Genomic DNA, 22,946 nt, shown 5'->3' with positions numbered 1-22,946 from the left:
CCCCCCCCCCCCTCTCACGCTTCCTCATCGTTGCATTACCCTCGGCATCTATAGCTCAATTTGCCGACACCTCGCTAAGTATAGGTTGGGTGGGTGGTCCTTCCTTCGGTCGACGGGACCCACGAGCGAAGGAGTGGGCCTGACCCGGGACGATAGGTGAGAGACAGAGCACCGAGAGGGTGAGCGAAACCGGTGGAGTGTACGGGGGAGAGGGCGAAGGGATCGCGCCTCATATATCTATCGGGCATGAGACAATGGGGCCTTCGATCGAGCCGGCATCTCCGGATCGGCCGTGAAGCGCGCAGGAAACGCGCCCGTCCCACCCACCGCTTCGCGCGAGCGTATTTACGCATCGGATGCGCCGAATCCATTTCTTCGTTTTGCGCGTCCGGAACCACCTACGCGCGAACGCTCGCGGCCAGCTGACAACGGTCAGCCCGAAAAAAGCCCCGTGTTATCCTTGAGTCGCGAAACGCGCCGCAGACGGGAAAGAAGAGGAAGAGAGAGCGAAGGGGGACCGTTACCGCGGAAGGGGAGTTCGCGAAAAGACAAATAATTTCATGTAACGATTTCAATGGAATCGATACACGTTTCTTGAATTGTTTTCAAAATTCGGGGAAAAATTATCGGAAAAAATGTGAAAGAAAACAATTGGAACTCAGATTCGTTTCGGGAGGTTGATTCGCCGCATACCGTTTGTCCGGGAGAACAGATCTAGTGTGTGCGTCATCGTGCGTGAAATATTTATATCTACCTATCTGCAATAATTGAAATAGTATATCGCTATAATCGCCTTTAATAGGATTCTTAATCCCGAGATCGACCCCCCAAGTAACGTCATAGTTAGAGAGTTAAATACCCGTTTTATCTTTCCTTAATTAGTCGCTTGTAAAGCTCGTGTAAACATAAGTATTTACCAATAATTTCGTCGTTGCATTTATCCCGGTGAAAGGAGGAGACGAAGATGGACGTTCGGAGCGGACGGCTCCGAAGGCCCGCGCGGATTGGATAATTTATGACTCGATAATTCGACCGGTCAGGTTCGTGCGCTGGGGAAGCTCCCCGGGACGACGTTAATTCCGACGGGCGCGTATTCACGAGACGATATTCGCGGCGTATATACGCACGACAGTAGCGGTTTCGAAGTCCTCTCGTACTCTTTCGCCACCGCACCGGCCCGCTCGTGTTTGACGCTCGTGATCGCTCTGTAATGGCGGTCCAGATGACGGATGGTATTGTCTGGCCGAGTGTTTCGTGAAGCCGGTGCACACTCGCGCGCCCAGCCGAGAGAGGCCTTTACAGACGCGCCGATGGGAACGTCTCTCGCGCAGAATGCGCTTCCGAATGGCGGTGCGAGAGAGCCCACGGAGAGGGATGCGGTGACGTCGAATTAAGACGGCAGACCGGCATATTTAATTGACGGTCTCATTTGCATGAGACACGTCCGGCGCGCGTTAACTGTTATTACAAGACGTTAACATCCCTTTGTCACCTCTCCTCGCGCGCCGAATGAACGACGCGATGAATATACGGCGCCGATATTATCGAGCTTGAGGGCAACATTGTCGAGCTTGCATCACCGCCGAAATCGCGTTTCCTTTGTCATGGTAATACGTGAGCGATATCATTTATATAACACGTGTAGAGCCGCTCGAGAGAGAAAGAGAGAGAGAGAGAGAGAGAACCAGCGTGTAATCTGCTAAGTTACATTGGAGTCGTAAAAATACACCTATATGTGGAACATTCTTTCCGCCCGGGTACTCCTCCGCTCGACTTCGAGCGTAGGAAAAACGCTCGCTCATCCTCTCTCGTGTAAGGAAGAAAAACTAAGAGGGAGACACGCGCGCGTCTTTCGCGCGAGTTTACGCAATATAGTAAGTAAAATGTCTTCCTCGCTGCCTCTTCCTCTGTTTAGCGCGCCTAAACAACCTGTCTCGGAGCGCGCAATGAACATCTCTCCTATCTTTTATCGCGTAGGAACCGGAGGAGCAGAGCCGGCGCGCGATTAGCGAGGATAATGTTGCGGTCTCCTAACCGCAGTACTTTTCCGGCTCGTCATTAATGTTTGTATGATAATGGCAAAGGTGTGGAGAAATGAGAGATACTCGGAGTAATGGAGGGAGGAGGGAGGGAGAGAAGGAGAGAAAGAGAGAGAGAGCGAGAACTCGGAGGTAAACCGGGAAGGGAGGACCAAGCGATGACGCGAAAGAGAGGAATACAAGGTGGAGAGAAGGAAAGAACGAAGCGAGAGGAAGAATAGGCGCGAAGGAAGGAAGAGAAAGGAAAGAAGGGAGAGAGAGAGAGAGAGAGATGCAGAGAAGCGGTGGTGGGAAAAGGACAAGCAACGAGGTGCACGGAGGAGGAGGAAAGCGGTCCTTTTGATGGGGCCTTTGTCGGGTCTTGCGGCGCTTTGCGATTTGCAACTAAAATCGTCGCCCTCTCTCACCCGCGCCGCTCACTCTCTCTCTCTCTCTCTCTCTGCTCGTCGAGTGATTTGCTGCAAATTTATTAATGCGACGGTCGCGCGCAACGATCGGAGATCGCGCTCGTCCACTTTCGGACCGCTCGGTTCGCGCGGAATTCGGCACACGTGCGTATTCAATCGACCGTCTGAATTTCCAAGTCGGACGCGCGGTGTCGTCCCTCTTATTAGCCGATTTATGACACGGCCGGAGTAAATTTCTCACGCGACTCTCGGCTCCGATAGATACGTGGGCTCTTGCGATCCCTCCCTGCCTCCGAGCCGAGAGCAGTTTTATTTTTTTTTCCAGGACGACCCCGCGACTCGTGATATACATATATATTAAAGTGCGAGACAATCAAGTTTTATACTGATTGTTATATTTTCATTCGTTTATTTACGGGAAAGGTCTCATATTTTTTAGAGGAAAGATCAATGGCCGTGCGAAGATACGTAAATTACCAATCACAAGATCGAGCTACGTGACATCATGCATTTTATTATTTAATTGACAAAGGAAGAGGCATCGGCATGAGATTGTTGTCTTATCGAAATAACGCTGACATTACTTAAAATTGTAATTGTAATTGTAATTGTACTTAACTGAAAGGGGAGAGTAAATTGTAATTGTACTTAACTGAAAGGGGAGAAATCGCATGATATTACACGTTAAGAAAATTTGACTGTGATTTTCCGCATTTACTTCCGCCTACCGGCTCGCATCGCCGCGTTTCTCGTCTCCCCGCTCTCGACCGAAGATTTCGTAGGCTTAGCCATTTTCTCCGTCAAAGATTGAAAATCCTCCGGTAAATTGAGAACGCCACCGGAGGCACCCGACGATCTTCCAAGCAGTAAGCTCGAGAGATTCGCACGAGCGATACGATCGGGAAATCGCACGTGCCGCTCGGTTCCCACGGGATTTCCCATTCCGAAATTAGCGATTTCGCTACGAATCGGCCGATGGAACTTTCCTCGAAGAATTTCGCGAGGCGGCCTGTTGCAGGGGCCTGGCCGTATGGTAACAGGCGCAGGAAGATCAGAGAGAACGTAGATCGTCGAACCACATAGTCGAAGAACATGAGCGTGGAAATATGAATAATATAAGCGCGAGAAGGACGGGCGCGGACCAGAGCGCGCGCGGGTCCGAGCGACGTGTCCGAGGGAGGGAGAGAAAGAGAGGAGCCGAGAGAGAGAGAGAGAGAGGATGTTGGTAGGCAACGGGGCGAAAGAGAAGGAAGAAACGCGAAGGAGCGCGGGTAGGGACCACCCCGTGGCTCGTCGGCTCGTTTGATCTTCTCCCACCCCGGTCGTTCGCCCCCTGCCTCCCGCCGCCGAGCGGGCCCTCTCTCTTTCCCGCGCGTTCGCCGCTCGTGATCGTCGTCTCCTCGCTCTACCTGTCCCTCTTGCTTCCTCGCTCGTTCGCCCGCGCCTCATCTTCTTCCTCCTCGCCTCGTCTCGTGATCTCTCACCTGCGGAGAAGAGGCGTCCGACACGTCAGAATCACACCTTCTACGACTACCCGCTCACTAATAATCCGAAGCTCTCCGCTGCCGCGGTCCTTTTCTCGGGATCCGTGGAATCTTTCGAGAGGAGGCGATGGACGACGCCGCCTTTTGTCTCTCGCCGTGAGTGCCGCCTCGCGCGGATTCGCCCGGCGGCGCGCCCGCCTTGCGTCTTCTGGGTATCTCGCAGCCTTCCCAATAAAACCGGAGAGCGTCGCTAATCCGTCGGAGTGTGAGTCCTCCTCTTTTTAATTGATTCACTTCTTCACCCGCCGACGGAGTACGTGACGGGGTGTCCAGAATCACGGAGGAGGGAAGCGTCGCCCCGACCGGAGGGCGAGCGTTATTTCCCATCGTGCCTTTCGGCAACCCGTCGCTATCGAGATACGTTATGCCGAGGATTAAGAAGGCCGCGACAAAATTGCCACTTGCCGTCGAGCGATTCGTGACTGAAACGCGCGGCGTCGCGCGAGACGGCACCCGGCTAAAACCGCGCGGGGAGACTCAATCGGTATTTTTTTACGGTAGGAAACGTTAATTAATTAATTACATGCTTAATCCGGGATAAATATAATATACGTCGGTCGGTGAAGAATCCTCAACATCGAACGAATAATGCCTCGTGAAGGCGATCCGATGTCCTCTCTCTCTCTCTCTTCTTCTATTCTGTTTCCTCCCGTCTCTTCAACGAAGAAGATGTCACTACGGAGCGAACGGAGAGGTTGCAGGAGAGCGAAATTTCTCGGAGGGAAATCCAAGTCACGAATATATCGGGCATCGGCGTGTTGTATAGCTGGGCGTTATTCGAAGGCACTACTTAATTATCTCGCAGCCTCTAATCTGCCTGAGCCGACATACACACGGCACGCAGCGCGTCTAGCGGACGTTACCTCGGTCCCGGGGCCTAAATCTAAATCTCCCTTAACTGGAGGGCAGGCTGCATAACGATCGTATTCAAAATATTACGCATTCTGACAGCAGCCTGTATCGACAGTTGCCTAAAGGAATCCATTTGGAGTCATTTCGACGATGGGACGTCGTTGCCAATTTCAAGGGGAGAAAGTGTGAGCGTACCGGGGATTTTAACACACAACGATATCACCACTCGATCTCTCGGATCCCGGAATACGAGGATCGGAACGTTCTCATCGAGAGATTCGATTAAGCGGGGATTAACGGTGGGATTCGGTCGCGAGAATCGGAAAGTTCGCGATATACGGTGTCAACATCTTAACCATTCCACGCGATAATATTAACAACAATACGCTATAATAAGTTTGTCCGAAATATGTTACATGTATTATATATTCGATCGTTATCAAGGGAATATATCCTTCGTTGAAGATAACTATCGCTTATAAAAGAATGGAGTTAAATTCGAGCAATCGCTTTTCTTAGCGGTCGAATGAAATTTTCTCCGTACCAGCCGAGCACGACGAAGTTTCCGTCCGGGACTAACGGGGGAATCCAGTCGCATCGGCGAAATCGCTGATCCGTCGAGTCCTCCGAGTCTCCGCGAGCTTCGACGAGCCGCGGGCCGATCCGAAGGACGCGCGACGTAGGCGAGAGTCGGGCACGCTGTCGAGGGTGAGCGCGGGGAGGGGGCGGAAGGGCGCGGAGAACGCCACCGATAAATTTCTCGTGAAACTGGAATGCCGTGGACCACCTCCGCGCGCGCTTACGAGTTACAACACCTCTCCCGGCCGCCGCCGCTACGCCGATCGGACAAACTGCCGGACGGCCGGTGATCTATAGTGGTGTCCCGGCACCGCTCGGTACAATAACCGAAGTGAGAGCGAGAGTGTGGAGTATCCGGTGGTCTGTAATCAGGAGCCGAGCCGCTGGCAGACCCTGCCTCGGTCCCGAGCCTCCTTACCATTAACCTATCCGGTATACCCGTTCCGTTCCGTCAACCTGACGTCATCGTAATTCCTGATCATTCTATACGCACGCATAGCGCCTCGCGCGAACATCTCGCCGTGATCGGACTGATCCGCGAAACAAGGTGGAATTAACGCACGCACGCGGGCCCTTTTTGCCGCGAAATCGGCCCTTATTAGATTACCGCTCGGGGAGCGGCCGCGATCGCTCGAGAGCGCGCGATCGTCTCGTTAGCCGGGGCTGCGCGCCGTCGTGATGCCCGACGTGATATCCCACACGCGTAATTTCACGTGTCATGCGAGGGATTTCGGGGGCCATTAGTCGCCTTTCGTATCGCTCTACCGGATTTCTCCTCAGCATTGTTGCCGGCAGACCTTACCCCGCTCTCCGAGCGATGACGTTTCGTTTCGAGACAATTTCGGAGAACACTCGGAGCCCCCGAGGTCCGCGCGAGTCGTGACGATCCACACGCGTGCCCAGCCGGGTAATCCGATCGGCTTCATGCGGCTAAATCAATTCCAGCTCTCGAAATTTCTCGGGGCGAGATCTCACTCGAGAAGCTAGCCGATAGTTCGAGTTATTCGAATTCGTGTGACTTCTCGCTCATGTTGAACGAATTCGCCACTGTGAGTGGCGCCGAGTGAATATGACGAATAGTCGGTGTCGTGCGTTATTATGAAACTCTTTGCCATTACATGGCCTCCGCAGAGAGATTTTCTTGCTAAATCGGACAAATAGTTCAGATAAAATTCCGCCTCTCTCCCCGAAATCGATTAGACACAACACAGACGTGACATTGAAGCGTTCGCTAGACATTTATCCATCTTAGCTAATTGCTCGTACTTAGATCAATTTTGCGACGACTGCAGAGCCGTTTTCTCTTCTATTTTTCGAGCGATTAAAAATCAGTACTACACGATCTAAATTTTCCTGCACACGTTGCTGTGAATTGTACGTGGACAGTTTCCCCCCGTGACATTTCGAATTCCAGCCGGAACAGGGGAACGCTCTCCCGGGGTGTGAGGGAAACCCGGGACGTTGAAGTGCCGTGAGAGATGAACCGGAGCGAGAATCAGGTCGCGCACACCTTGCGACCGTATCGCAGCGCGCCGTGTCCTCCGCTCTGTGTTTCCAGCGCGGCTGATACGGTGGAGTTCGTTAGCGTCCGGCTGTTGAATATCATGGCTTTTTAGCCTGCAGGTGTCATTAGGGCGCGGACGGACGAACGAACGCTGATTGGTCTCGGCCGATCGCCTTCGGGGACACCGGCCCATCAGCTGTCCCATTCGCGCCAACGATGCCGACGACGAACGGCTCTCGCATGCCTATGCGCTCCTCGTCCGCTCGCTTCCTCCCATCTCTCGCCGCCCCGGCGAGAGCCGCGCCGGTTTCCCAGGCTGAGTTTCATCTGATAGCGCGTGTGAAAAAATGCATCACTTAGCGCTTCGGTTTCTCGTACTCCCCGTCTCCGCTTAACCCCGCGTTAGCGGCCGCTATTAATAGCCCCGTAATTAGTACAGCACTAGGTGCGCCGTCGTCGAGTCTCGCTCGGTTTGATCTTCTTTTGTGGAAGAAGAGCACACTTCGGACGCCTCGGAGAGGAACGACGTGGTAAAAGCGCGCCGGCGAAATGACGAACGTCGTCGACACACGACGGCTACGTGCGTCGCGCTGTATTACCCTCATTACTATTATCTCGTCTTGTAATCTGATTACTGTTAAAATCATCAAGCACGAAAGAAGCACCGTTATGGCCCAGCCGGCCGGCCGTTATCTAACCGAGGCAGCGCATTTCGCACACAGGATCCCGACCGCGCGAATAATATATCGTCTCGATCTCCCCCCTTCACCCCTCACCCACTCTCCGTTCCCAAACACTCCCACATATTAATCTTCCATCGTCGGTGCTACGAGCTCTCGTTAGCTACGCGCTCCTCATAGTCTAGGTCCACCCAAAAGAAGTCCTCCCGCCGTGTAAATGGACCTCGTTGGCGAAGACGAGATGAAAGACTGCGCGCAGGTAGAAATCAGCCACGTGAAAGAAGTCAGTCTATGAGGAATCGAAAAAAGGACAAGAGGGCGAAATAGAAACGCGCGGGCGGGCGGCCGGGAGAGGATCGTGCTAGGATCGGCGGCTCTCGGCGCGGTGTGAGCGAGCGAGCGAGAGAGAGAGAGCGGTAGGTCGGAGATATCGCATTAACGAGGCCCCGCTGATGGGCCGGAGCTTAGATCTACGTCTAATTACATCGCGCAGAGCGACGGGAACTCGTTCCTCGCGTGCTGAAACGCTTCGAATCGAAATTATGGATCTGCGGCACTCGAAGCACGGCCGGCCGGCCTGACTGACGCATGACTGGCTGCGGGTTAAGCGAGTCAACGAGTAAATGAGTCCGAATTACGTGGGCGTGTCAATGCCGGGAAAATGAGCCCTGCGAGCCGTTACGGAGGTATCTTCTGGCGGGTTATGCAAAACAACGGCCGGGTAATGCGCTCGCACGCGCACGGTTTCTCCTCGGCGATCGGTAGCACGCTCGAAGACGCGCGAGCGCTCCAGCGAGTTCGCGTGTTTTCGTACGTAGACGGTTCGGTGCAGCGCAGGATGCGCCGATTGCCGAGTGGAAATTCTGACGCTACTTTGACATTCTTTCGGTAATCGGCTCGTGGAATGTCGGATTTCTACGATACGACGGTATTAGTGATTTATAATCATTATAAATAGATCAATAGTTGAATATTCAAGTAAGCGAGAAATCGTCAACGCAACGTTATTGCAATGGTGTTTTATAACGCGTCACATTTTCAGACGCGTTGTTCGTAATGTCGCATGTAACGTTACTGCTGACAATATTTGACCGAGACGTTAAAAATAATCTCCCCACATCATAATTTTGATATTTGAAAATGTAATATTCTATCAAGCAACGGTTTAAAAACATAAGATATTATGTCGATATGTTTTTCAAATCCGCGTAAAATCAATGTTTTAAAGGATTGATTTAATGTTTCTTGCTTACTGGGAGATAGCCCCTGTATTTTAGCTTATTATTTATTGAAAATAACCGTTTTCTGTAACTATTTGACTACCTATGCGTTGAATGTTAATTTGGAGGAAAATTAAAACAAACATACATAATATTACGAACGCGAAAATATTGTTTATTTCTTATTTTCTTATTAATGCTTTATTTATACGTCAAGTTGAGCTAATAGAAGTGCATAAATAATGGAGAGCAAAATTCATATAACATAACATTTTGAGGATCGCCTCTGCATTATCGCCGCTTATCAAGTTCATCATCGATTTTGACATCCCCTTAAGGTGGTTGATTCGAAACGATTTATCGGCGAGTACATTACAAATCGATATTTTTGAGCAATTGTCGTCGTCCCCACCTCATCTTACGGTAACGTGAGTGGGGAATCGATAAAGAGAAAGCGAAAGAAAGAGAGAGAGAGAGAGAGAGAGGGACTCATCGCGGGATTCAATAAAGTGGAATGAAGAGACGAGTTTTTTTTAATCGGGTCGATTGAAAGCTTGGTTTTCGATCGCGGCGAGTGAAGGAGGGCGGTTTGCCGGCTACCGGCCGATAATTACCACGAAATTAATATTTCGACAATCCGACGTAATAACATTCATTTCGCGTATAATCTGTCGGTACACGCCGAATAAGCGCGATCCTCGGTGCTCCCCGGCTTTAACGAGCACGGTTCTCGCAATGCCATTTACAGCGGGCAATATATATCGAAAATAATTAGGATACGATCGCGCGACATTAAACGAAACGTAAATTAATTGCGCGCACACCAAGCGCCTGGGCCATGCGCGATCTTTCCCCCTCCCCCTTCGCCCCGTGTTCCCATTATCGCGATAATGGAACTCGCCGGTGAGCTGGGGATCGACCGACAGAACCGACGGAGTCAGATTGTTGCAATTAAACTATAATTCGTTAATGTCGCGCCGCGCGGGATCTCGTAAAGTCGCGAGTAATGCGCCTACGTGAGGAGCGCGCGCGCGCCAGATACAATGAGTGATATCGCACGCGTGATATTTCCAGTCGGGGGATCGCACTTGAATTATTGGTGTATCGGATATATCGAGAAAATTGGCGGCGGTCATCATCGCCATTATGAATTCTTTATTTGGATGTTGCGGCGTCTGAATTACAGGGCGGTGCGGGCTACCTTGCTTACTGCTTCATATATGGGCCCGTCGATACCAGCGACAGCTATGAACCGCCTCGTTCGATATCGCCTTGTTCAAGCTCGCGTGATGAGATTGTCGGCTCGCTTGCCCTGAAATGTCGCTCCTTGTCAAGCTATTGATTCCACAAAAAGGGAGGACTGAGATAGCGAAATAAGATGAATTTCAACTCTGGTGATATAATTAATAAGTAAATGATTAAGTGAAGTAAATCATAATAATATTATAATGAATAATAATAACATAATTAGTAATTATTATAATTGAAATATATTAATATGAAGCTATTTGCCGATTTTATACTCTCGGATAGGGCTCAGACACAATGAAGGAAGTAAGGAAATGAAGTGAGGTAATGAAATGAAGCATTTGTCCATATGAGGCAACTTGGTTTCCTTTCCTAATTCCCTGTATTATTCCTATATTCTCTTAATTTCTCGTTTCTTATTCTTCTCATTACGTCCAACGCCTTTCGTCACTGTACTCCTCTCGGTTCGTGATAATTTGCTCACATTGACATCGTTAAACGTCTCCTCGGCTTCTCGAGTCTTTCGCTTTCCGATGATCGCGCACGTATCGATCGGGCCGAACGTAACGAGCATAATAAACACTCGATTTTCCCAAGTACCGGACATTCCGAAAATTTCGTGCAAACCCGCACGTAGTAGATACGAATCTGGGATCTCGCAGGAGCGGAGGCGAAAAAGTGGCGTAGGAGCCCGGGAGACACGAGCCGTAAATAGAGAGAGCGGGCTAATCGCGTATCAGCGCGACGAGCGCTTATAGCGATATACACCGGCAGATAGCTCGACATTACCACTTTGCTTCCTGTTACTTGAATATCTGATGCTAAACGGAACCATTTGATACGGGCCCTCGTTAATGAGTCTATCATTAGCCTGTCGTCATTATCTCTGATATAAAACGCGTGCGAGTGCTATAGATTAATCGAGTCGAATCTAGAATGTTTATAAGTGGATGCGATTACGGGCGATAAGTTTATGCTGATTACACGTCTCTCCCACCCGCTCTCTCTCTCTCTCTCCCTCGGGTACGCTTCGTGCTTTCAACATTTCTAATGAGGCCCCGCCGGCTTCGGTACACGTATTATATCGCGCGTAGGTGTCTTTCGCCGCTGGAATACTTTCTGGAATCTCGCCGGCGCGAGTTCCGATCTATCGGCTCGGTCCACGCCGACAGAAGCGCGTCCGGTTATGACGAGTGCCAGACTACGTGCGGCGAGCGGATACAACGGTAGGGAAAAGGCGAAATGACTTCATCTTAATAAATTACGTCCCCGAGTAAACCTCAACGCGCAAGTACGGCTTCAAAAAGATTCTCAGAAGGGCCGTGGCGAGCTATTTTTGGAGAATAATTCCTTTTCATCTTTACGTAGTACCGCGGCATGTCTGTAGGAGGCTTCGCGCGCGCGCGCATCGCCGACGCAGGTCGAGCCTTTTTTGCCAGGCGCGATATTACGCAAGGCGTTGTAAAGTATAAACTCGCGAGCCCCGGCGAAGCCCGAGAGGCCTCGGCCGAGTGATTCTTACGCGTGTGCGACTCTTTCATATTTTCGGTTTACTCGGTGAATTTTTCCCCGGCCGGAATCTCAATCAAAACGAGCAAACGTTTCATTCGGAGTGGGATTCTGATATACTCCGTGCGAGCGAATGCTGCAAATGTTTCGAGCGTGAATTCGTCCCCGTGACAGCAGAATAGGTCGGATTCAATCTTCAGTTTTGAGTGGAAATATTAATTATAATTATAATATGAATATAAATTCTCCACGACGATTCAGAACGGAGAATTCATTCTGTATAAGTGAAAAAATGTCATTGGAATCTGAGCGACATCGGCGATTACTCAACTTTCCGAAAGACATTTTGTATGTTTATTGTATATCCTCGGATGTTATCTTCAGTCTTATGTATTTCTTAAAACTTCAAATCTTTTTCAAACGTAAACGTGGAAATGTGGCAGGTTTTGGGGAGAATCGGGGAAGGAAAGGTGGCGGAAGCAAGAGACACGTCACTGCGCAGCTGTTTCATTCAATAATGTTTCCATTTATTTAGCTTCACTATACACTGTATACTAAGTCGGTTTACACACGCGCTCCTAGTTTACTCTCACGCGCCTCGCTATCACTTTACGAATCGCTTTTACGTGGATGTACATCTTAGTTCGCTTTCTCTAAATTCACTAATTAAACTCATAATCAGGTATATTGCAGTGTCCCATCTATCGTTTACGATTTCTTTTTTTTTTTCTTTTTCTTTAATTCTAATCATTTATAACGGCTCTATATCATGTCTATGCGTAATATTATCAAGGAAACGATATATGTATATGTATATACATTGTATGTACACGCACGACGGCGACGTGTCGCCGTTTATAATTTATGGGAATAATATTCGCTTAATAATTTATTATCGACGGTTTTAATCGGCCCTCTTTTTATGGCCCGTACTATCTCTTTCCCGTTTGCGACTTTATATAATAAATACATTATAATACACATCTCGCGCGCTGTGATACGCAGACTATGATACGCTCTCGTTTTCACTTATAAAGCCGCTTATGTACGACACGAAAATATCACTTTCGGTTCTGACAAGCATAACGAAAATTTCCTTCCTCCGAAAGTGATCACGTTCTACCTTTCGTTATTAAGAGTCTCGCAGACGTTCTTCGGGTAAATATTCAGAAAACAGGTGCCACCTCCGATTAACGTGACCTTGACATATGTCATATCTAGGAAGAAATGGTCCTGAGTAACAATAAAAAGGTTTCATCAGGTTAGATTTATAGCTGTGTTTCTTCCTTCTTTCTTCACGTTTTTGTATGCACATGTAAAATCCGATTTGCAAAAATTCACGAATCCAATTGCCGAGATATTTGATATTCTGATTTTTACAAGACGGCAAAGCCGTGACGGCAGTTCCACACTAAGAAAAATATTCCAGTTCCAGCAACTGGAACAGGAACCAGATGAAAACTCAGTGACAAGAAATGATATCTCTGTTATCGCGACTGAGAACATTCGTGCGAACATTCAACTGCTTAAGCCTAAAATACTAATCCTTACTCTGAACCCATGCTTCTAACTTTACGGCTTGAAGACTTGTAGTGTTTAAGAGAAAAAAAAAAAGAAGAGAAAACTCACAGTAATGTGACATATATTTTCGAAAGATAAGGCAAAATTGTATCTTGACGGGGTGAAAAACAAAGAGGCAAAAATTACCTACATCTCAAAGATGCACGTTAGTATTCTACGGTTGAAACTCGGTCTCAACCGACCACCGAGAACGATTGATTAAGAAGAAGCCTCCCGTAAGGATTTTTCTGTTTTTACAACTGAGTTTTCGTCTGTTCCCCAGGCAACGGAAAATTCAGTTACGCCAGCGGAATTGTTTTCTCCGTGTTCATCCGTTCATCCAGACAAGACTCGAGTCACGTAGCAGATCGGTGAGCGAAACAGTAACGTACATGTCCGAGAAGAGAAGACTCTTGATTGAAGTAATTTTCCTCGCGTTTTTTCCTCGAGAAAGAACGTGGAAACGTGACGGAGAGCTTACGAGCGACGTACCGAAAGAAACATATCTGAAACAAACGTTTCTGCGATGTTTCGACAATTTGACGCGGCGTGAAACGATTTTCTTCGCGTTCGCCCTTTCATGAGTAGCACGCCGTGTATGGAGGAAAATAATTCAGAGGGACGGCAAATTTTCATACCGTCGTAACAGATAAATAAATATTTCGGACGTTTCCTAAGTTCGGCCCAATATTTCAGGAGTCAATATTTGAGGTCATTTGGTAGAGAAAACGTTCACATAAACACATGCTTATTTCTTCGTGAAAAGGATCTCAAAAATCAACATTCCCAAGATACTGGATACGGCGTACATTTAAGAAAAAAAAGAGAAAAAAAACCACCCGGTATATTTATTTATTTGCTACGACAGCATGTAATTTGTCATCTCTCCGGATTAGCTTCCTTTGTGCGCGGGATTATTCCGCGATGACTCAACGACGTTCGATCGTTACCTGGGCGAAGAAAACGCAACGGTACCGTCGCGCGCGAGCGACTATGTCCGAGCGGCTATGTCCGTAATTCGATTCCTCCGCCACCGTCGAGCCTCGATTGCACGCAGAAAGAGAGTTTTAAGATCGCTTAGGCGATCCCGGACGTTCTACGATTTCTCGTCCATGGAGTTTGGCAATGGTCGTTTCTTCAGGATCCCGAGATCCTGCACGTTCTCCAGGAAGGTCTTGTGATGTTGGGCGACCAGAAGTGGGTTCACAGTCTGCACGTCCTTCTTGAGCTCCTCCATGTCCCTCTTGAGCTTCGCCCTCCTGTTCTGGAACCACGTGATCACTTGGGCATTGCTCAGCCCGAGCTGAGCGGCGATCTCGTCCCTGTCGGCCGGGCTCAAGTACTTCTGATAGAGGAATCGTTTCTCCAGCTCGAAGATCTGCTGATTCGTGAACGCGGTCCGGCTCTTGCGCTTCTTCTTCGGCTGCTGCCGGTTATTGAACAGGTTCAAGTGATTGGCTTGCTCTGCAACACAAGAGAGTAACACGGACACCGTTAGTCGTTAGTTCGCAACTTATCTCGAAAGAGCGCTTTTCTTCAAATAAAATCACCTCAAAAATCGTCTGATAAAATACCGGAAAGTACTTGAAAAAATAGCCCGTATATATATATTCGCCACAGGAGCGTAAAATTTGCCGTCCCTCTAAATTACTTGTCTCCGTGCAGGAACTGACGTCTCCTTCGCATAATATTTCACGTTCCCCCCGATTACATAATTATCATCATCCCGTTCGAACGCAAACCGACGCGGATCAATTTCGCCGAGTTCTACGAAATTTTCTACGAAATTTATTCGGTGCAATTTTACGCGACCGTCGCGCGAACCTTGCGCAATGGAAGACCTGTGTAATCAATGTTGAAAACAATAGTGGCGCGCCGCGTTGAGAAGCGAGGGACAAACGACCCCCCCTAATGACAGGAATCGTTAAGAGAGCGCTTTACGATGGAGAGTAAACTTATCAACGATCCCGCGCACGGTTTCTCGCGAAAGATCTGAAAGCGATTCGGCTTTCGCGGTAGCGTTACACCGCATCACCGGTTATTACGCGCGCCCGGTAATGAATGAGGGAAGGCGCGCGCACAAAAAAGAGAGAGAAAGAGAGAGAGAGAGCGCAAACGGACCGTCGATTCAGCGGCAATTAAATCCTGCCGATAACGAGACCGTCGTCTCGGCTGGCGAGCGTATCCCTCTCTATCTCTCCTTTTCACTATCTCTCTTTCTTTCTCTCTTTCGCAAAAACCACGTGATAATGAGCTACCGATACGAATAGCTTACATATTAAGATTTTATCGTCGACGTCGTATAATTGCTCGTTCGAACTTACGCAGCGGAGAAAAAGTTCTGCCGCGGAAACGCGGCCGCGCGTAAAGAGAAAAAGGAGCGACAGCGCGCGCGCGTGCGTGGGGAAGGAAAAAGGGGGAAGGAATCGGGGAAAAACGAAGCGAGCGTTTAAGCGTGCGCGCCTTACCTCATCGTCTTCGCCACTTACTTAACGCGTGTTGTGCACGATTAATCCCGGGAATAAGATGAGATGGTAATGCGATAAGAGAGGATATTATTGCCGCAGAGAGATTTGATCTGCCGTCTGTGTCGGTATTCCCTCCCCCCCTCCCCCCTTCTTCCCCGATATTGTGTCGATTCACAAAGCCGCCGGTAAACACGGAGTGTACGGTGTGTAGTGGTAATTGGGACAAGGTGATCGCTAATTAATTTCGCGAAATCGCCAATAAACGGTAATGCGCGTCCGTCGGGGAGCGCACAGCTGTGCGGCGTGTAACGGCTCTCGGGAACAGTTGTTTCTGTTAAACGATGAGGTGACGTTAGATTTCGGTCTACTCTACGAGGCACGCTCGATAATTCCATTTGTGAGTCGGACCTTTGAAAAGTACGGGGAGGATTCCTCGCCCCGAGTTCTTCGACATTTTGACTTCTGCTTTGGCACATCCAAGAATAGTTCGTGTCTGATGAACAACTGATGTGAAAATACTTGATATTTGTGACTGTAATACCGCAACTATAGGGGAATTGAAGTAAGAGGAGCCATTTTTGTCCAATGAATGTTGTTGGCGTTAGGTCTGCTTGCATCCGAGTTATTCTGGCTTTAAGTTCTACGTGGATTTGTTCCCGGGACATTTCGTGAACGTTCCAATTTGGTCCTCCAGGACGACTTGGAACTCCCGAGGATGGATGAAATACCGAAATTTCATAATCCCGAAAGCGACCAGGTCGGGACATGCAAAACGAATCAAAGCTTTTTCAACCGACCGCCGGAATTGTGACTCCGGAGAGAGCCTCCTCTAAGGGCTACAAATTAAATGTATTTTCGAGACATGGAAGGGTTCTCTCTCTCTCTCTCTCTCCTTCTCTTCTCCATAAAAGTATTACGAATTCGTTACGGTGCTCTGACCACGGAGAATCCCGAGACCCATAACTACGATAGATCCCGGTGATCTAGCTGAGGCTGTATTTCAAAACGCTCCCAGCGGATGCGTCCGTCACCTTCGGTGTTAAATCCCAAAGCGGGTTGTGCGCGCGCGAGAAATAAAACGCATATAAATATAAATAATCCGTCGCGCTCTCTCGTCGCGGCTTTATCGTCACGTGAAGCACTCGTTTCGAAATAAAACGCGAAAATTGCAAGCGCGCTAATCACGATCGCGCGTATTTTCCCGCTAACGCGGCTAGAACGAGAAAAACTCGGCGCCCCCTCAATTATAAGCAATATCGCGCGAGCGAGATTTGAATATTTCAGATCGCCGAGATACGACGAGTCGCGGGCATTTCAATACGTTGTTATTAATTTTCACGTACGCGGTTACGTACCATGTGAGAATGGATCGCCGCCTTAAAGAGTCCTGACCTGCGCCGTATCTTATCGCGCTCGTTGCGGCCGCCTATTAACGCGGCAATTTTCTTAAATCGGTCTGTTATTATAAATTAATTGCCGGTTTAAGGAACAGCCAGTTAAAGCAATCACCTGCGTCTCGTCGTATCTTATCGGAGACGCTGTTCAATGAAAGTACTCGTGACAGGCCAGTTTTTTTTACACGCCCGCGGCGGTATTTATTTGCCGAGTTTAAGTGCACGCGGAAGAGGGGCTGAGTAATTTATTTAAATCGCGTCTCGCGAAGTATGCCTTCGAAGGCGTACGTAATTTTTTTTGTTTCCAGATACCGCTGTCGGAAGAAGTTATCTCGAAGAAGCGCACGAGCCATTTTGACAAATTTAATCAAGCGCAAAATGAATAGGAATCCAACCGATTGTCATCGTAATTTCGTCGACATTTCGGGTAAACACCTAACGTGTTTCTTCTTCTTCTTCTTTCCTGGGGGGGGGGGGGAATTGTCATAGAGAATTTCACTGAAAAAATTGGCAATAATTTCATGATATAGTCGTGACATTTTATCTCAGTATCGTTGAGCCTGCGAAAGAATTTCGTTGAATTGAAAATCGGGATAAAGAATTTCATCGAAAAACTTACGATAACATTTCACTTTCGGAATCATCGAATCGGAGAATTCTGTCGAATCTGAAAGTCGCTCGAATCTCGTGGAATTTACTTGGACGATGCGAGGAAGCCTGAGGGAAAAAATCGCCATATCGATTCTATCGAGTAATGCATTCAATTGTCCGTCCTCGCGACCGAAAATAATCGGCGTCATCGCATCTTATTAGCGGGTGACGCCGCGTAATACCGGTTCCCGTTTTACAATTTTCGTTGCGTCGGCGCGGGCCTTTGGACGAGGAAAATATTGTCAATTAGCGTCGTTAGCCAATAACCGGGGCGCTCCTGTGCCGTTTTCTTCTTCTTTCCCCTTATCGCGCATGATGCTTACCGGGGGATATACGTGATAGCTTCGTTTTCGCAATGGCGTTAGCCATTAGGAAATAATCGAACCGAATGACGAAAAAGAGAGGCGGGCGCGATGAGTCGTGGACAAAGTAGGAGCCGAGGAGTCGTTCGAGGATCAAAGGCCGCCGCCATCGGTCACACCTGCGCAACCCGACTGTACAGTCCGCTTGAAAAACTCCCGTCGGCCTGCCCGAGCGATTCGTGTACATATAAGGTGATCGGACGCCGCGCTTTTGGCGGGACAGTCCGGCTTTAAAACAATGGCTCGCGTTCTGACTGTATATTTATGATTGACGGTGACTTCACCGTTTTATTCGATCCATCGAGATCTAACAGGCGAGAGCGGACGCCGATCACGACGCCGATCACGGACGGTAATTGGACGCGCGCGTTTAGCGCTGAATATATGCCGAGAAAAATGCGGAACGGCGCTTCGCGAATTTGTCCCGCTTTTCTAACTTTAATATGCCGACATTCGTGTCTGCGACGCAGGCGAGCGTCGATGAATTCGAACGTCGGAAGATGTCGAGGCACCTGCACGGAGAAAACAAATCTTGCTGGAACAGTCAATGTTTGTCAATATAGTGACAGCAAAACAGTTATTTGTTTAGACGGCAAAAGAAAATTGATAATTAATTGTCCGTATATTCAGTGAATAGCATTTAATACTCTTAACGAATCTTCCTGCTGTCCAAACGAACCTTTTGCTGTTTAAACAGAATGTTTTCTGCTGTCGCTATATTGACAAGATACTTGTTCTGGCAAAATTTCTTTTCTCCGTGTGTCGAGGAAACGTGTGCTATTCGGAGATGAAGTTTTGCTTGCGCTTCTTCTGCGTTACTTTGCGGAGAATGCTGTTAAAAACCGTTTCGCTCGCTGTTCTCATCTCGAAAACATCCGGTCGAGTTGACTAAGGTACATACACGTTATACGTTGGGAGGATAAAAATGCAGCCAGCCAGACGAGTGATAAGTGGATTGGACGTGCCATCGAGCGTAATCGCGCATCTAACCGAGATTCTATTTGTCGGCCGGTCAATTTACCCGTGTTTACAACCGAAGTCAACGTTGTGCAAGATAGATTATCAGAATTAATAATAAATNGGGGGGGGGGGGGAAGAGTAATAATTAAGGAATCGAAGAGACCGCCGGGTAATCGAAATTACACTCGCGATACGCGCCACGCGTTTCACGTAATAACGATCCATGTTGTAATAATGATATTAACTTCTACCAGTTCTCTCAATCTCGTTATCAATCGATGAAGCGCCGATTATAATTTCCTGCAATTTATGAGCGATTCGTCGAACCATTCGGAATTTATTATTCATCTCGCGTTATTTTGTTATTCGCGTCGACTTGCCGACGGAGCGGTTGTTTCGTCCTTCGAAACAAGCGATCGTAATCACAGTCGCGATATCGCACTTCACGTAATAACGATTCGGCTTAGCAACGATGTTGATCCGTTGAATTTTCATTCATTTTCATTATCGATCGGCGAATCTCTAATTGTGATTTTCCATCATTCACGACGAACTCGTCGAATCGATCGTCCAGATCTGCTCGATGCGGCTTACGTTTTCGTTTGTTGCTTTATTATCATTTTCGTCGATTCGCGTCCCGACGGAGAAATTATTCCACCCGTTAAAACAAGACAGATTCGAAGGTACGTCGACAGGTAAAATCGAAAAGACGAGCGATTTGTGCACGACAAGGACATGGAGAGAAAGGACGACGAAACAGTACACGAATGAACGAACGGATAGACGGACGGACGGAAGAAGCGGTACGCGCCGAGATATTAGTTTCTGCGGTCGACTCTCCGCAGAGATTTAATTCGTTTGATGTTCACGAATTCGCCGCTTCGGCAACCCTTTTCGCAAGACTCGCGTCTGTTCGCGGCGAGACGGCTCTTTATTTTCCTGCGACTTTCCAACGGCGACTCTCAACGAACGTCCGTGTTTCCACGATATTTCCCTCGCACAATTACTCATACAGCCCTTACGCCGCTGAGCGTTCGAGGCTCGTGCAATAAAATTTTATCCTTCGAAGGCCGTTTACCAAGTCTCTGAAATCCTCGTCACGAAAGGGGCCGGGGGGAGGGAGGGGAGGTCAACGTAACCCGTGCCGTTATTCTTTGAGTTTTACCTTCCGCTCTCGAAGTAGCCGCGCGATTTCCTCAATTATGCGCGGTCAAGATATCAATCTCGTATAATCCCCATTGTCGTGCTCGCTGTTGTTCGTGCTGTGTGAAATTTCTGTTTTCTGCGTTGTGTAATATAATCATACCGTCGGAATGAAGAGGATTGCGAATTTGATGCGCGGCAAAAGATAAATTGTCAATTTTAACGTTTTTACATTTTTCGTGCAGTCCCTGTTCATATTATTGGACGCATCTGAATTTTTTACGTTTCATTGACTCCCGAGGATCGGTTTTATAATACGACTCATCTGCCGAACTTGAAGATGATATATGTGTGCGTGTGCGTGCGTATGTGTACGTGTAGGGAATTGTATAGAAATAAAGTCCCGATAAAGGACAGCCGACGCGACCACCTGCCGCGCGTAAAGCACCATATCCGTGTATGACATCTACTAGGGTCACAGATGGCGGCGAAATTCGCTTGATTAATGTGCTGACTTGGCCGAAAATTTGCTTTAATTACGCGAGCCGGTATACTTTCGTATCTGTGCTTTATCTTCTTCCCGTACTCAATTTAACAAACCGCTCTCATAATGAATCGCAATAATTAATAACAGATTGACCCTTTCATCGCGCGGAGGATCGCGCCGGGTTTCGAAAGTGGGCCACACGGCCGTAAACTATATCCCAACTAATTGCACGAGGCATAAACGTTGAGGTGACGATTAATTAATTTTTCGGAGGAATCGGGCGATCCTCTTTACAACACATATAACGGTGGGATATTGATCTACAATCTATCTACAGTTCATCTACAGTTATCTAATTTTTATGTTAATTTAACACAAGGTGAATATGTTGGAAAATAATACAAATATTATATCAGAAATCAGCATAAAATTAATACGTAATCAACACTATCAAATATGTGATTTTTCTAAGCGGCGAGCTGACATCAAATGACGTTTTAACGGCGTCTTATTGACGTTAGAGATGCCATTAAGACGTTATTAAGACGTCATTTGACGTCCCCTTACTACTTGGGTTAACACTTATACTTGTTGAATATCGACACAACACGAAATGTTGAAATAACATAAGAACAGTATGTTAAACTACCGCACTGGTACGTTAAAAATTCATCATGTATGACAAAAATATTAACAAGGGTCGATTTCTTAACACTAGTACAAAATGTTTCTTTTTACTTGTGTAACCTTATATCACAACGACTGTTTTTCGGGTTAAGAACAGAAGAAGACACGGTTGGGATCGGAAAACCACTATAATTATAATGGGATTTCTTCCAATGTAGTCACCTGATGCGAACGTGAGGATTGCGCGGAGAGCGCGCTCCCGAAGCTTGATTTATCGTCGCGCGCCGACAGAGAGCGACGGTAGGAAAACGGTCTCGAGAGCAAACGACACGACTTCGAAGCTGCACGATATGTCCACGAGGACGAACAAAACCATCGGCGCTGCCATCTTGGTTACGCTCGAGCAGGACTCACTCGAGTAGAATGGTAACGGAGTTAAGAGGCGCGACGATCTTGAAACAACCTAACCGGCATCTCGTCCAGTAGATTATTCGACAACAGTTTCTTGTTAGCTGAATTTTACGGTCAAACTGCAAACGGTCGGTGACGTAACGGCGGCCCGACGAAGAAATCGCCGCGCCGTTAACGAGTTTCGCTCGCGCTTTTGGCGCGTCGACGTCAAAGATCCACGACGAACGATATCCGCACGACTCACCGTCGTCCGTGACGGGTTCGATTAATTCAGAATTCAGCATCTTGATATTTACTTTCGGTCTTTCCAGAATTCGGCAACTTATGATTCGCGGACGTCGGTTAAATCTACATACGCACGAGAGATACGAAAAAGAGCAGCATAATCGTGTCGGTGTTTATATAACATCGCGTTTTGAGAATCGTTTCTATCTTATCGACGCTTATCGAGCTCGGACACTTTAGCATTTCCTCAATAAATGTCGTCAATCATATTTCCGAGAGTATTTATCGCACGAAGCATATCACCCGAAAGGAAGCCTTCAAGCGAGCGCAAAAGTCGGAGATTGTTTCCTAAACGAGATCTCGCCTCTCGCCGACTTTTTCTCCCGCGCCGTTACAAGATTGTTAAATATCCCGCTCGAACGGTTAATTGCTAATTGCGGCATTGCTGCTGCTGATACTGCTGTTGCTGCTACTACCACTATTAGACGAAAAGCCAATCGGACGAAGACTTGAACGCGCGGACATAAATCGCCAGATAGCTTGCGAGAGCCGAGAGCGCTCGTTTCGGCCGGTCAACGTACACCCGACGAAGTGTATACCGCTATCGCGGTAAAGAAAGAACGAAATGGGTTAACGACCGTGAGCGATGCATCACTCGAATTCTCCTCGTAAGTATATTAGTGGCGTAACAGGTTCCCACCGCCGTTTCTTGCTTATTGTGGATAACCAGTCTCTCGGGATATTTGACGTCTTTATCGACGCGCACCGACGGCGGCGAGTAAAAAATCGACTTGTTACACACTGTCCTGGCGCTGGCTTTTAACGGTACTCCTACGCTCCACGGGTTTTTATAAGTGACATTACATGCCGGCGGCGACCTTCGGTGCCGCGCCGCGCGCGAGCGAGAAGCTCTATGAATGGAATTCGGTTTTGTTATTTTCGGTTCCCACATACCTTTCTCTCCCTCACCACTCTCTCTCTCTCTCTCTCTTTCTTTCTCCCCGTCTACCTCTCCCTCCCTCTCTTTTTCTCTCCTTTAAAGTTCAGTTGTTTGAGACAGTAATTGCCGATAGATC

The 22,946-nt window shown here is 48.1% G+C and overlaps 1 protein-coding gene across 1 annotated transcript in view; it reads right to left on the bottom strand.

Moving 5' to 3' along the window:
• Positions 1-14,238: 14,238 nt before the first annotated feature.
• Positions 14,239-22,946, bottom strand: part of LOC106745664 (lateral signaling target protein 2 homolog) — a 61,745-nt gene continuing 53,037 nt past the window's right edge. The window contains exon 2 of the mRNA XM_014621469.1: positions 14,239-14,606. Within this exon, the coding sequence (XP_014476955.1) occupies positions 14,239-14,606 (368 nt within the window). The remainder of the gene's footprint in view (positions 14,607-22,946) is intronic.

This window comes from Dinoponera quadriceps, unplaced genomic scaffold, assembly GCF_001313825.1.
Source record: "Dinoponera quadriceps isolate SergipeBrazil2010 unplaced genomic scaffold, ASM131382v1 scaffold1441, whole genome shotgun sequence".
NCBI lineage: Eukaryota > Metazoa > Arthropoda > Insecta > Hymenoptera > Formicidae > Dinoponera > Dinoponera quadriceps.
Note: the sequence above shows the minus strand (reverse complement) of the source record. Positions and strands in the feature narration are given on the sequence as shown.